Source organism: Pangasianodon hypophthalmus, chromosome 6 (assembly GCF_027358585.1).
Source record: "Pangasianodon hypophthalmus isolate fPanHyp1 chromosome 6, fPanHyp1.pri, whole genome shotgun sequence".
NCBI lineage: Eukaryota > Metazoa > Chordata > Actinopteri > Siluriformes > Pangasiidae > Pangasianodon > Pangasianodon hypophthalmus.
In genome coordinates, this window is record NC_069715.1 from 11477732 (window position 1) to 11491962 (window position 14231).

At 38.3% G+C, this 14231-nt stretch overlaps 2 protein-coding genes across 3 annotated transcripts; one reads left to right on the forward strand and one right to left on the reverse strand.

Annotated features, from left to right (window-relative positions):
* Positions 1-31: 31 nt before the first annotated feature.
* On the forward strand, positions 32-6873 carry zgc:153031. Of its 2 annotated transcripts, XM_053234926.1 has the most exons (7): positions 32-715; positions 1566-1640; positions 2746-2795; positions 3226-3331; positions 3516-3642; positions 5254-5369; positions 5565-6873. In XM_053234926.1, exons 1-7 carry the CDS (start codon positions 615-617, stop codon positions 5641-5643), a joined length of 654 nt encoding a protein of 217 aa, XP_053090901.1. In that variant the 5' UTR covers positions 32-614; the 3' UTR covers positions 5644-6873. The 2 variants fall into 2 exon arrangements, with proteins under 2 accessions (XP_053090901.1, XP_034161221.2); XM_034305330.2 differs by lacking the exon at positions 1566-1640.
* A 2632-nt stretch (positions 6874-9505) lies between these two features.
* On the reverse strand, positions 9506-11264 carry mterf2 (mitochondrial transcription termination factor 2). Its single transcript, XM_026927458.3, has 2 exons — positions 11120-11264; positions 9506-10799 (listed from the first exon to the last, which is right to left on the reverse strand). Exon 2 carries the CDS (start codon positions 10756-10758, stop codon positions 9640-9642), a length of 1119 nt encoding a protein of 372 aa, XP_026783259.3. The 5' UTR covers positions 10759-10799; positions 11120-11264; the 3' UTR covers positions 9506-9639.
* Positions 11265-14231: the final 2967 nt, after the last annotated feature.

Below are 14231 nucleotides of genomic sequence, written 5' to 3' on the forward strand. Positions count from 1 at the left end.
TGGCAGAAGAGTTGGGAAATCGCCTGCTTTAGGGCAAATTACAACACAGCTGTTAAACGACCCGCCACCCACACAGGTGACAATAATCAAGATCCGACCTGTCTGCCCTGTTCAAATGCTAAGGTCCAGCCACCACATGCAACATCACGGGTTCTGTCCCAAATGACTTCTTGGTGAACACCGAGTGCTCCGAATAGGGCGTCGAAGGCATTACTGCACAGGCTAGTGCGCTTGAACAGAGGGGAGGAAAGAGTTGAGATTTAGCCGTCCCCCAGGCGCACTCGGTGTTGCCAGATTGGTGGATTTCCATCTATTTATCATGTTAAGAGGAACGGCATCGCGTTGGCGTATGCTTCTGATAATTTACATATAGAATAAATTAAACAGGAATACTACTTTGGCTTGGTATGTTTCAAACAATAATTCAGTAACAATATTCATTCTGATCTGGCAACTCTGGCCAAACTCCAGATGTTCCCCGCGCCGATTCAACAGGACAGCTGAGTAGAGGAGTGTTGCAGCGGTTTGTCATTCTGAGAAGTACAGCTCAGTTCCTGAAGAACATCCATGTTGTGTGCTGTGTGTGTGTGTGTGTGTATGGCCGTGTGATAAACATGAAGCCGAGGGATGAAATACAGAAGCCGATTCGGCTGATCGCGGCAGCGTGCAGAAATATGGGCATAGGCAAGGATGGTCGCCTTCCGTGGAATCTTCCGTAAGAAAAATGTCATGAAGGTTTTTTTTCCCAAAAAATAATATACATGTCTTGGTCAGGATGACGCGGCTGCATTGTACTGCTGTTTACGTAATATTTATTGATGGGCGATGCCTAAAGGACGAGCCAGTTGAGTGTTTTAATAAATATATTGTACAGTCCCTTCAGAAAGTATTGCAACTGAATGGTTTTGCTATACACTGAAGACATTTGGGTTTGAGATCAAAAGATGAATATGAGACGATTAATCAGAATTTCAGCTTTCATTTCCTGATATTTACATTTACGTGTTAAACACATCCGTTTTTTCAAGTGATCAAAAATATTGGAACATGTGACTGACAGATGTTTGTTGTTGCCCAGGTGTGCCCTGTTAGATTGCTTGTTTAAACAATTAATAGCTCTGAATATCTGCTCTTGGTCTGAACCCTGGGTTTCATCTAATTTATCCTTTAGAAGGATAAATCAACATGAAGACCAGAGAGCTGTCGCCTGAATGGGAGAAAAGCAATGCATTCTGAAGCTGAGAAAAGAGGGAAAATCGATCAGAGCCATTGCACAAGCACTGGGCATAGCCAAAACAACCATTAGAAATGTCCTGAAAAAAGAAAGACAACACTGATATACTAACAACCAGACATCGAAAAACAACAGCATGCAAACCTGCTAGAATTTCAACAGAAAACACATTTTTCTTCTAAACAGGATAAAGCCTGTTTTTTTTTGTTGTTGTTGTTGTTTGTTTGTTTGTTTGTTTGTTTTTTTGAGATTTTGCCTACACAAAATTTCATTTACTCTCCCTCTCTCTCTCACTCTCTGTGTGTGTGTGTGTGTGTGTGTGTGTGTACAGTGGCGTCCAAAAGTCTGAGACCACACTGAAAATCTGGGATTTTTTTTTTCGTTTAAAATTGGAAATAAACAGAAGGTTTTAGAATTTTTAAATATTTAAAACAAAGAAAGTAAATATTCAATATTTTAATATTTAATATTCAAGATTCTGCACTATTTCTAAGTCCCTATTTAAATGTAAACAAATTTTCCTCATGCCTCTTCTATTGTATCATGTGTTCAAATGACTCCAATGGATTTGATCTACAATGGATCATAAGGTTTTGCACAAATTTTGGAGTCCATTCCAGCTCGAGTGCACACTGTCATTAAAGCAAAAAGGGGACAAACCAAATACTAAGAAATTCTGAAATTCATGTAAATATTTCAACTCAAACTTTTCACTCAAGTTGTTGTCAATAATATAATTTGTAATTAAATTAGAAAAGAATGTAAAATAGAAGCATTTGAATAGTGGTCTCAGACTTTGGATTGGACCCCACTATATGTGTGTGTGAGTGTGTGTGTCAAATCAGACATCAGACATCAGAATGGGGAAAAAATATATCTCAGTAACTTTGACCGTATTATGGTTGTTGGTGCGAAAAACAAACCCAAAAAAAAAAACCCATCCAGTGAGCGGAACATGCACGCAGACTTGCCTTGTTGACAAGAGAGATCAGAGAACAGTGGCCAGACTAGTTCAAGCTGACAAGAAGGCTGTGGTGACTCAAATAAACACTCTTTACAACTGTGGTAAGCAAAAAAGCATCTCAGAACACTCAAAATGTCAGATGGGCTACAACAGCAGAAAGCATCGCGTTCCACGCCTGTCAGCAAAGAACAGGAATCTGAGGCTACAATGTGGGCACAAGCTCACTGACAGTTGTTTGGAAAAAAACGTCGCCTGATCTTATATGAAGAATATAGGTCTACGTAACTACGTTGTACTTCAGCAATGACATGGGTGTAGCAAAAATGAAACATAGTACACAAATTTTCCAGAGAAACACATTTCATACAAAAGTGCTTCATCTGAGGCTGTAGTAGGTGAAACGTAGGTGGAAAAAAAAACATACCAGGGAAATTTGCTTCCTTGATAAGTAATTGAAGCATGTTTATCTGTTTTGTAGGTGATCTGTTCGTGCATGTAGAATGTATCTTACAGATAAATGAACACCATCTCTTTTTGCAATCTACAGGACAGAGTTTCAGTTCTTTTTGAATACCATCACAGCTGTGTGTAGTGCAGGTGAGTAGTGCACACATATTAAAGATGTTACCTATTTGTTTGCTGGGTTGAGTGCTCAGATGACATACAAGGAAAAGATTTTATTTGGATGCTTGCCCTAATGCCTGCATGACCTGTTGCAACTAATTATGCAGTGATATGTCTGGGTAAAGTGTGTTCTTTGCACTTCTGAGAACACTGAGTAATTTATGGGAACTTCCTTGTACCATTGGTACCTTACTCACCCATGGACCTTTGGAAGTTTTTGGGTGTGAGAAAACAAGTATACAACCTTTAAATACAAGCTCTATTTCTCTCCTTGATGGTTCATAGTAGGCAGTATTCACTTAGGCACATATTGAGTACATTACTATTGACTATCCAAGGTGCCCTGGCCTAGATTAAATCATTACATGGATCTTAAATGCACATACGTTCTGCCTTATCTCAGGAAAGAAGAACTTGATCATATGGGGTAAATACAGCTGGTTCTCCTGCCCAGAAAGAATCTTCCCCCTGGCCAACAGTCTCAGTGTGGTTCTCAGCAAAAAGCTGATGTAAGCCTGTTCATTACACTGGCAAATAAAACAACTATGTGTGAACTAAAATAGTTCATTTACTCTTTTGCATTATTGAACTTAAGTAGTTATGTAGCCAGGACATTCCATAACATATTTCAGAAAATCATATGTTTGAAAATTACTCAACAATTCAGTTTATTTTTCATCACTGCATTCCCAGGTCTGTCCCAAAGCATGCTCACTACATGTGCGAGGATTTTGTCAGTGCAGTTAAATTGGCCTCTCATCCTCCTCTCAGTGACCTTGTAGAGACCATCTGGATCTTAGGAGGAACTCAGGTGTACAAGGTGAGATTTAATATCACAAACTTTATCAATTTAGATTAATATTTGTAGATGTTTTTATCCAAAGTCACTTACATTTGAAACAGGGTACAGTCCAAGCAAAGAACTAAGCAGTTAAAGATTAAGGCTTGAACTCAGCTCATACAGTATACAGTATATTGTGCACTATGCAATAAATAGTATATACAATGCACTTCAGAATGTAGTACCTGATTTTTGCAGGATATCAACACCTAAAATCACGCACTAACAAAACAAAACGATCACCAATTCTAAAACCCAAATATGTTTTGTTTAAACTTTTTGTTTTAAATTTGCGTCTAGGATTAAGGACAGTGCAGCACTGTGTGTGCTATCAACAGATTTTCAGTTTGGTCCACAATTTTGCTATGCAGTGCCAAAACCAGTTTTAAAATGTTACTAGATCAATAACATAATTGTTATTCTAAGTTTATAAAAACTGTTTGTAATATTTGTAATATTGCCATGCAATGGCTCTTGCTAGTTTCTTTGTTTATTTCTGGCCCAGAAATTAGCTCCACCCCCAGCTGTAACTATGCTTCTCAGCCCTGACTTTTTTCCTAAAACAGTGCTATTTCACTGCAACAAAATGAAGATGCTATTAATTTCAGCTGATCGTTGTTGAACCTAAAGATACATTACTGAAAATATTGTATAGCCACACTAAAAGACCTAAAAATGAAACGAAAAAGGAAAAGAGGATACAGAAGTTTATATATAAATACAATAAATACAGTGTTTGTGCAGTTAAGGTAGTTGTATTGTTTTTGTTTTACAGTTTTTAGACCTGTGATGCTACTTAATGCCCTATCAATTTGCAGATGTTTTCAAAATAGACACCTGCATTATTTCAGGGTTTGTACACATTTAGAAATAAAACAGCACAAGTGTTTTAACATTTGGATATCTTTTTTTGCCTTTTGAAATGAACACACATGTTATTTAACATCTGCTTGACACACGTACACTACACGGGTAAAAGTTGACCATCACACCCATATGTGCTTTTTGAACATCCTATTCCAGATTTAGTCCCCCTTTGCTGTTATAACAGCCTGCACTCTTCTGGGAAGGCTTTCCACTAGATTTTGGAGCATGGTTGTGGGGATTTTTGCTTAGTCTGCCAGAAGAGCATTAGTGAGGTCAGGCACTGATGTTAGGTGAGGAGGTCCTAGGTGCACTTGGCGTTCCAGTTCATCCCAAAGGTGTTCAGTGGGGTTGAGGTCAGAGCTCTGTGCAGGACACTCAGGTTCTTCCACTCCAACCTTGGCAAACCATGTCTTCATGGAGCTTGCTCTGTGCACGGGGCTTTGTCATGCTGGAACATATTTGGGCCTCTTAATTACAGTGAAAGGAAATTGTAAAGCTACAGCATACATGGATATCCTATATAATTATATGCTTCCAACTTTGTGGGAAATGTTTGGAGAAGGCTCACATATGGGAATGATGGTCAGGTATCCACATACTTTTGGTCAAATACTGTATGTTTTGGCATAATCATCATATGATAAACACAGTATTTCATTCACTTAGCATTTCCACACATTGGATAAAAAACAATAATCCATCAAAATACTTCATTCCTTACAGGAAGCTCTGGAGCACCCTTGGTGTGACCTCATCTACCTCACTGACATCATGGCTGACTTTGACTGTGATGTTTTTTTCCCAAGTTTTGACCAAAATGTTTATAGAAAACAAAACAAGTAAGATATCTTTGTATTTCTGTGAAAAGCCTCTGTTTTTAATAGCTGTATGTATCTATTTAACTGAACCTATTTTTTTTTTTATCTGACCTGCCACGACAGGCCCTACACTGGCATTTCTGTATAAATAGTATGTGGAAAAAAACAAGCTTAACAGAAATATAGAATTCAGTCATTATTTATAATTTTATGCAGGTTCCCTGGTGTGCCAGATGAGATTCAAGAAGAAAATGGCCTCAAATTCCGATTTCAAGTCTTCAGGAAGGAAAGCTGACCAAGTAGGCACAATAAGAAGAAGATGGAAGTATTATTTCTATCGTGTGTCTTATTGTGCACACTGATTTAGTGACTCAAAAATACAAACTGTATTATTATATAGCTTTTTTTAATCATATTTTGTATTTTCTTAATTGTGTTAGTTAATGTTCTTTAACTCCCAGAACTGTCAATGTCCCAGACAAGAACAAATGATATGATGGCTTCAAAATAGCATAAATATATTATTTTCCTTCAGTCACAGCCTTGCACTTGCTCTGATGACAAGTGATTTCCCCAGAACTAATTTAGGGGTTTCACACCAATGGTGGTGAATATGTGCATTTATAACTTTGATGCTTTTTTGGTAAATAGTTTTACAAACTATATAGATTTTAACCCCCACTTCAGTATTATGGGTTATTCTGCGTAGATTCATGTATATAATTATATATATATGTATATATATGTATATATATATATATATATATATATATATATATATGAATATATAATCCCAATTAAGTCTAATTCAGTTCCAGGTTGTAACACGACAAAATGTGGTTGTAACACGAAAAAAAGCGTATGTATACTTACGCAAGGCACTGTATTGTAGTGTTATTTACAAACATAGAATATGTTTACAGCACCAGATAAAGAATATGTTTTAAGATTTTTATTATGATCCTGAATTTCACAAGTAGAATATTACATAAAAAGTAGCAGCAGATGGTCAAGCAAGAATGAGTGCCAGTGAAAAGCGTGTCAACACGCAGAGATACAACAGTTTGCAACCACTCACCAGACTCACTATTACTCACCTCATTGTGTCACCAATGCTGTGCATCAAAGATAAATTGAACAAACTGAGATACAAGAAACATTGAGCCTCTCCATCCTACAAGCATGAAGTGCATTAATATACCATCTGCTGTATGAAGTCAGAAGCTCTTTGCCATTCCTGTATTTTTCCCACAAAACTTGAATGAATTATGTTCTTAAAATGATTTCTGTAATCTATTAAATTACGGACAAGGTAATTATTCACAAAGTGCATTGATCAATTTGGCTGGACAGCTACAAGTCCAGTCCATTTCCTTAATATAGAATGACCACCTGTTATATTTGCTGCATTTCTTTGTCTTATATGGTTATGTTTCTGACAGATGTGTGAAGATTCAGGGAAATTGAGTGAACTGTTCTGCAAAACATCTTTAAATCATATAAAATAAAGTATTTTATATTTGAATTTTATAATTTAAGTCACTTTAAGGGTGGCACTGTGGAGCAACGGGTTGCCTCACAGCTCCAGGGTCCCTGGTTCAATCATGAGCTTGCATTACTATCTGTGTGGTGTTTTGCTTGTTCTCCTTGTGTCTGTGTGGGGTTCCTCTAGGTTCTCAGGTATCTTCTCACCTCCAAAAAGCATTATAGTAGGTGGATTGGCTACTCTAAATTGCCCCTATGTATGAATGAGTGTGTGAATGTATAGGTGCATGGACTGGCATCCGAGCCAAGGTGTATTCCCTGGATGTATAGGCTCTGGATCCACTGCGAACCTGACCAAGATAAAGCTGTTACCGAGGATGAATGAATGAATCTACATTACACATTACAGAAACTTTTAGGGCTAGGCAATATGATATGATAAAGATATTTCTATATACGGTATATGATATGATACACTTTTCTGAGATATCATTGGTATCACCTGGCTGCCTTTATGCACCAAATATTAAAATTTCTCCCCTTTTCCTTTATTGTACTTGAATTTTTGTAATTGGTGAATAACAAAACAAAAGACGCTGACCTTCTACTTTTTGATATAATTGGCTTTCTTGTTCATTAAATATCAAAAATATCGTGATACATCGTTTATACTGAAAATGTCTTCAGGTAGAGTCTACATATCACTCCAGCAGGCAGGTTATCAAAATGTACAAAGATTTTTCCACTAGATGGAGACCTTGACCAGTCTAAGCATTCACCATTTACAGGACCTTGACACTTTCAGCTTAATATTTAGTGGAAGAAATAAATACATGCCTGATGACAGTAAAAATAAAGATAAAATTGCAGTTTCTTAATAAAATTAAAAATAAAATTGCAGTGTAATATGAATTCATTTAATAGAATAAAAACTGATTTATTAGTAATCTGATAAAATTTGAATTTCATATTCTATAGTGATAGTTTATAAGGACATGTAAAATCCCATTTTATCATTGCAATTTATTGTCCCTCTTTGATATCCCACCTGTAAAATACAGCATTTCCTGAAAGAGGTCAATTTCCTCCATAGCCACTATAATTAGAAGCTTTTAGATGAATAGCATACGAGAAAATGGAAGCACTAAGTGCTGGTCCCACAGCTGTCATCATCTATGCCTGAACTGCGTGACCCCACACATGGAATATTTACCACCTTAATAATATTCTACCATTCTGTGGCCAGGGCAGGAAATGAGAGAGTTTAATTGCATGTGTCATCTGTGTTCATATTTTCCTTGAGTTATGCCCCATAAAGCCAATGTGTAACACTTGTTAATAATACCCAGTGTCATGTTTTAAATGAAAAAGAACTATTTATACTCCCTCTTATTAACCTCTTGTGCTTTTGGGTATAATGCTCTATCATTAGCTGGGGAGAAAGCCAAAGACATTCAGCCAGCATGGGCCGAGAGAGGATAAAGCATGGAGAACAAGAGACTAATACAAGAAGGGACAGAGAAATGAGCAGTTCAGTTTTCTTGATAACTGATTGTTTTGACTGTAAAAAAAAATTTAAAAAATCACCATTTGGTGCAGATATGCATCAACAAAGTGCCCTAAATTAAACTGAGAGAATAAACAGTGTATTATAGCCAGTGACATCTGGTCACCATATTGAATGGGATGCCTAAAAAATTCTACTGTCTATCAGTACCTCAGCTATCAGTACTATTTATGAGTAATTCAGCTGAACCTTGTAGCACAGGGTCTTCTCATAGGCATAAATCTTTTATACATCCACACAGGTACACACTTATTAAAAGACAGATAGGCAACACCATTCATGATTGATATTTTTTAAGTCAAGCATGTTGTTTGTAATCATGCCATGTTTCCTCCAGATAGCAAGTATTTTAAACAGAAATGCTAACTTTGCCGTTAGACAGTTCTGCTGCTTATCCTGTTGTGTAATTTGTACTTTAATTGGATAATATTTACTTACTGTATTTACTTCTAGCTTCTCCAGAGACATTTTAAAAAATTGGTGATCAAGAATGTAATCCATCTCTTTCATTGTTTTTCACAAGAGCCTACTCAATTACTATTGATGACAAGTTGTGGCAGAGAAGTGGGCTTAAATAAATTAGCCTTAAAGGGCATGAAATCTAGGGGTTGTTTCTCCAAGTGTAATAACTTGACATGACTGTCAGTGATAGGCTGTGTGAATCTACAGTCTGGGCTAGAACATATAAGCCCCAGCCTGTGTATTTTACTTACAATCAAACTCACAATCTCCTAATGACGGATCAAACATTTTTCTATTGCACCACTCAGGAACCTATTTGATATGGATGCCAAAATTCGAGCATTATTTTCATGTATTTTTCCTGACAGGAGGGAGCCTAAACCTGTTAGTCCATTTATACCAGCCAGCCATGACTACACCGGATCTCACTATTATAATATTATATATTAATGACTACATGAATTGCCTTAACAGCTAAGCATTATTATGCCTTGTTAACAAGGCTAGTGCAGCTTTACAGGGTTTGTATCATTAAAATAGAATGGTACTACTTTAACACAACACAGTGGCTTAAAAAAGTAGTAGTAAAAAAAAAAAAAACTCTTTCAAATCAGATTCTATCTATCCATGACACAAAGATACATAAGGAGTCATAATTATTTAATCATAATCTCTGTAATTACACCTACATAGCTGTGTTATTCAGCAGGACAATAAACAGAGTTAACCTTGAGATTCTGATTAGAAGCTTATAGCACCATTTCACAACAGGAAATCTCACTCGTCTGTCCTTAGAGGTGCTACTGGGTTAAAGAGTGGACGCTCTCGCCTCAGAAGCAATTTTCCACAGTTCATTTCAAAGTCTTTCTTAGTGCCATTGAGGAGCTCCAGGCTCCCTGTCTTAATATCATGACCATAAGAACGCAGCTTCTGAATGCGATACTGGACAATCTGTGTGGTCAGTTCCAGGACGGTGGGTGTCTGCATGATCTGCTGCAGGCTAATTCCAGCACCGAGAAGGCATTTGAATCTGTCTGTCAAAATGGGTACAGAGTAGTACAGCAATGCTGGGCACTGCAGCACGATCTGTCGTAGCTCAGCATCACTGCAGGCCAGCGTTTCCTGCGAGTAACTCAAAGAAAGACCCATTGATTCTGGGTGAAGCTCTGTGACAAAGCCTTTAAGTCTGGAGAGAAGCTGAAGGAGCTCACTGCTGGTGAAGCCCTGTTTATGCAGGAAGTTGAAGTTATTCCTCATGGTTTCTGGAGACTTCATGAGCACGTATGGGTTCTGACTGAGCAGCTTCTGCAGCCAGACCTTCATATTGACCTCACTTCCTCCTAGTTCCAAGTATGTCTTCTGAAGGGCTTGGACCATCTCCTCGTTCTGCTCAACAGGTCTTGTGAAGTTTTGCGGGGCGCTCGCCATCAGCTTAGCAATGACACGTTTATTAAGGCCCACGTTCTGGAAGAACGTGACATTGGCCCTTTGGTGGTCAATATGGCATGATGAGGTGAAAAATGAGGCTGGAAACTTTTCAATGATCCCAACTAGATGGCTGTGGCTGGCACAGATGGACATCCACAGTTCCTTTTGAGCCTCCAAATGTTCAGGTGGGCAGAGGATTGCCTCTGGGTGGTGTTCAAGCACTTGAGCAATCAGCGTGTCTCTGGCTCCCAAGTTTCTCAGCATGGCCACAGTCTCCATCACATAAACTGGGCTCTGGTACAACACCCAGCCCTTGAGCTTTCGGATCTTCGAGATGTCGACTGACAGGTTGTAAAGTGCATCAACGGCAGATGTGTTCTCAACCTGCCTGATGGAGGAGCAATGCATCCTGGGGAGCTGTTGGGCCCGCCGGCAAAACATCAGGGACACTGTGAGAGAGCGCAGCATGTCTGCACATGTCACAGGTGCGTGTCTGCTACCTATGGGCACTACAAGCATTCATTCAAAAGATCATTCATTCAAATGTCATTAAAGCCAGTTAGACATACACAACATAGGGCAAGTATGTATAATGCTAATAAAGGTGGGTCAACAATTTAAAACAGGTTTTGACTAGTTATTATTTACTTTATTTGGAAATCTTTGGTGTGGCTATATAAAATATCCAAAACACTGAGTCACATCAGGCTCAATCAGTAATTTAAAAAGGAAAAGCACTGCTCAGTGGTGAATTATGTAACTCACTGCTCTGCCCCATTCACACGCTATGCAACAGAAGTCTACACCATCCATAAGCACCAAGCCATACCTTTACAAAACAACAACAAACAACCCCAGCGAGCCCAAACACAGTCTCATGTATAAGTCCACTACATAGGATCTTAAACAATCGTTTCTACAGCTATCTAGTGCAGCATATTTACACCAGAATATTGTTGTTCTACTTTTCCCGTTTTTGTGATCACCATGCGATGATGGTGCGCTTCTGCCCCCTTCAGGATAGGAGGAGACTAGGCTGAAAATCCTTCTCCATGCTGAAACAGTTTACATGCACATCAGTATTCCGATAATAATCGGAGTTTGGCAATATTCTAATTAGTACTGAGTCCTGTAAATGCTGCAATCCGATCGCCCGATTTGGATTAAGACAATATTATGATTCCCCAAATTCCGATTCCCACCCCTGGAATGTGCCTGTTTTAATCGGAAATGTGTTTCATGTAAACCCCTTATTCAGAAAATCCACTGAAAGGAGATATATGCACATGCTCGGTCCGCAAGGAATTGTGGGTGCTAACAGATGCTTAGGTGTAGGTTAGGTATTTAGGAATGGCAATATTCCGACGCCTGTAAGCATATGAACATCGTATTCAGAATATGGCTGGAACCCGAATATAGACCTTGATGTGCATGCAAACGTAGCCAATAAACTGCTGCCACGAAGCTGGAAGCACACAATTGTCTAGGATGTCTTTATATGCTGCAGCATTAAGATTTCCCTTCACTGGAACTAAAGAGCCCAAACATGTTCCAGCATGACAGTGCCCTTGTGCATAAAGCAAGGTCCATGAAGACATGGTTTGCCAAGGTTGGTGTGGAAGAACTCGAGTGGCCTGCACAGAGCCCTGACCCCAAACCCACTGAAGACCTCTGAGATTAACTGGAACACAGACTACGTACCAAGCCTCCTCGTCGACATCAGTACCCATCTTCTCTAATATTCTTGTGGTTGAATTGGCACAAATCACCATGCTCCAAATTCTAGTGGAAAGTCTTCCCTGAAGAGTGGAGGTCATTATAACAACAAAGGGGGACCTAATCTGGAATGGGATGTTCAACAAGCATATATGAGTGTGATGGTCATATAGTGTATCTTTTCTAATGTTTGTGAAGGACTTTGTAAAGATTTCTTACCAGTGGTGGAAAGAGTACAAAACAAACTGACGAGTAAAGTCCTGTCACTATAGTAATAATTCACTTGAGTAAAAGTAAAAATTCCCCAAAATTACTCAAGAAAGAGTAAATAAGTCACCTGGTGAAACACTACTTGAGTAATTACTTTACAAAATACTTTTGATACACTCCCGGCAAAAAAAAAATGGGCCAAGCCCAAAATGGCAAAATATTAAGCTTTTAATGGTCTTAACAACAAATCATTGGTCAGGAAATTAGCAAGAATTAAACAAATAGTGTAGATCTCTCCCTGTTCTATCAATCCTGGTTCCATTTATGAACTTGTTATCAGACCCTTGATGGGCTGGATCAGGTGTTGCACATAACCAAATAATGACTAATCTTTTAAGAAAAGAAACATCACAGAAGATATTTTTTGGAAAATTTTGTACAACCAGACGTGTTAGTTTGAATTTTGCACCAAACATTTTAATAATTATCATGATTTTACCTTTGCGTACAAGCAGACTATATAAGTGAATTTCCCTGTTTCTAGCTTTTCCCCAAACATACTTCAAAGTTCTTGAACCCCAAAGTTCACTGCAGCAAAAGTAAACAAGCAAATGGTGGCACAGGAGCTCTCAGGAGTGCATCTGTTTAATTCTTGCTGATTTTCTGACCAATGATTTGTTATTAAGACTAATAGACGCTTAATTTTTTTGGCATTTTGGGCTTGGTCCTTTTTTTTTTTTTTTGCCCTGGAGTGTAGGTCTACAATTTGACACAACTAATCTGAAAATGTTCTATATCTGAGGAATTTTTGAAAGATTAAGTAACTAAGTGAACAATTTAATTGTAACTGTTTTGAACTAGGAAGTGAAATTTTACATGGCAAATACAGACAAGTGGAGTGAAACACAGATACACACAGTGAAACACGCCAGTGTGGTCATAGTAAAAATAAGCACTCTTGGAACGCCGCTTGACCAATCAAATTTTGTGGACTACAACAAACTGTTGTATAATCATCTTTTTCTCTACATTTGACAGTGTGTGAGAAAATGTTATTGCAGAAAAGCATGCTTTCCCAAAATGTGCCAGTGCCTGAAAGCACCTTAATCAACACAAAGTGCAATTAGAATAGAAGAGTACAGTCTCAGTGGGAGTTTAATCACAATGCAGGCAAATGACTGCCTCCTCATGCTGGTCTCACAAACCGCCCTTTGCGAGTTGAACTTTCAATCTGGCTAACCTGGCAACATTTGTTTTATATTAGGGAAAATAACAGAATCAGGTGCAAGTGTAGAAGCAGAGTTCCCAATAGCGAGTGTAAGCGAAATGTTTTGCATAATGCGTACCTACAGCATACTTACATACGTTTACATTTACGGCATTTGGCAGAAACCCTTAACCAGAAGTGCTTTATAGTCTCCATCAAAAACACATCCCCATGCTAGTACAAAAAGGTTAACGTCTAAGAATACTATCAAGCCAAAACTCAGTCAGTGAAGAGGTAGTACAGCAAGAAAAACACACAAGTCAAGGTTATTATTATTATTCTGATTATTTTTTTAATTAGTGCTCATTTAATTATCAGAAATCTCACAGCTCAAACTGTTCATCCCTGACAGTTCAATCTGCCTAGCAACACATTCCCAAAGAGCCCTGAGAACATAGTGAAGCACAAATATGAGCAAAAAGGCACCATTTTGTGCTCCACATCTTGTTGATCTTACTGTTTGCCAATATGTGACAAATATATGGGCTGGACTCTGATTTTTTAATCTCTTGTTCAGCATTCCGGAGAATACATTTATTCCAAACTTAATGCACTTGTCACACACAATGTGTGATTTAATTGTATGCAGTTGTGTATTTTTCCTTGTGCAGACTTCCTTGCACATTCCAGCATGTCCCCTGCACACCCACCCACTCACATACATACACACAAACACACACACACACACACTCACACACACACACGCACGCATGCATGCATGCATGCACCTGCTGAAAAACACTAAACC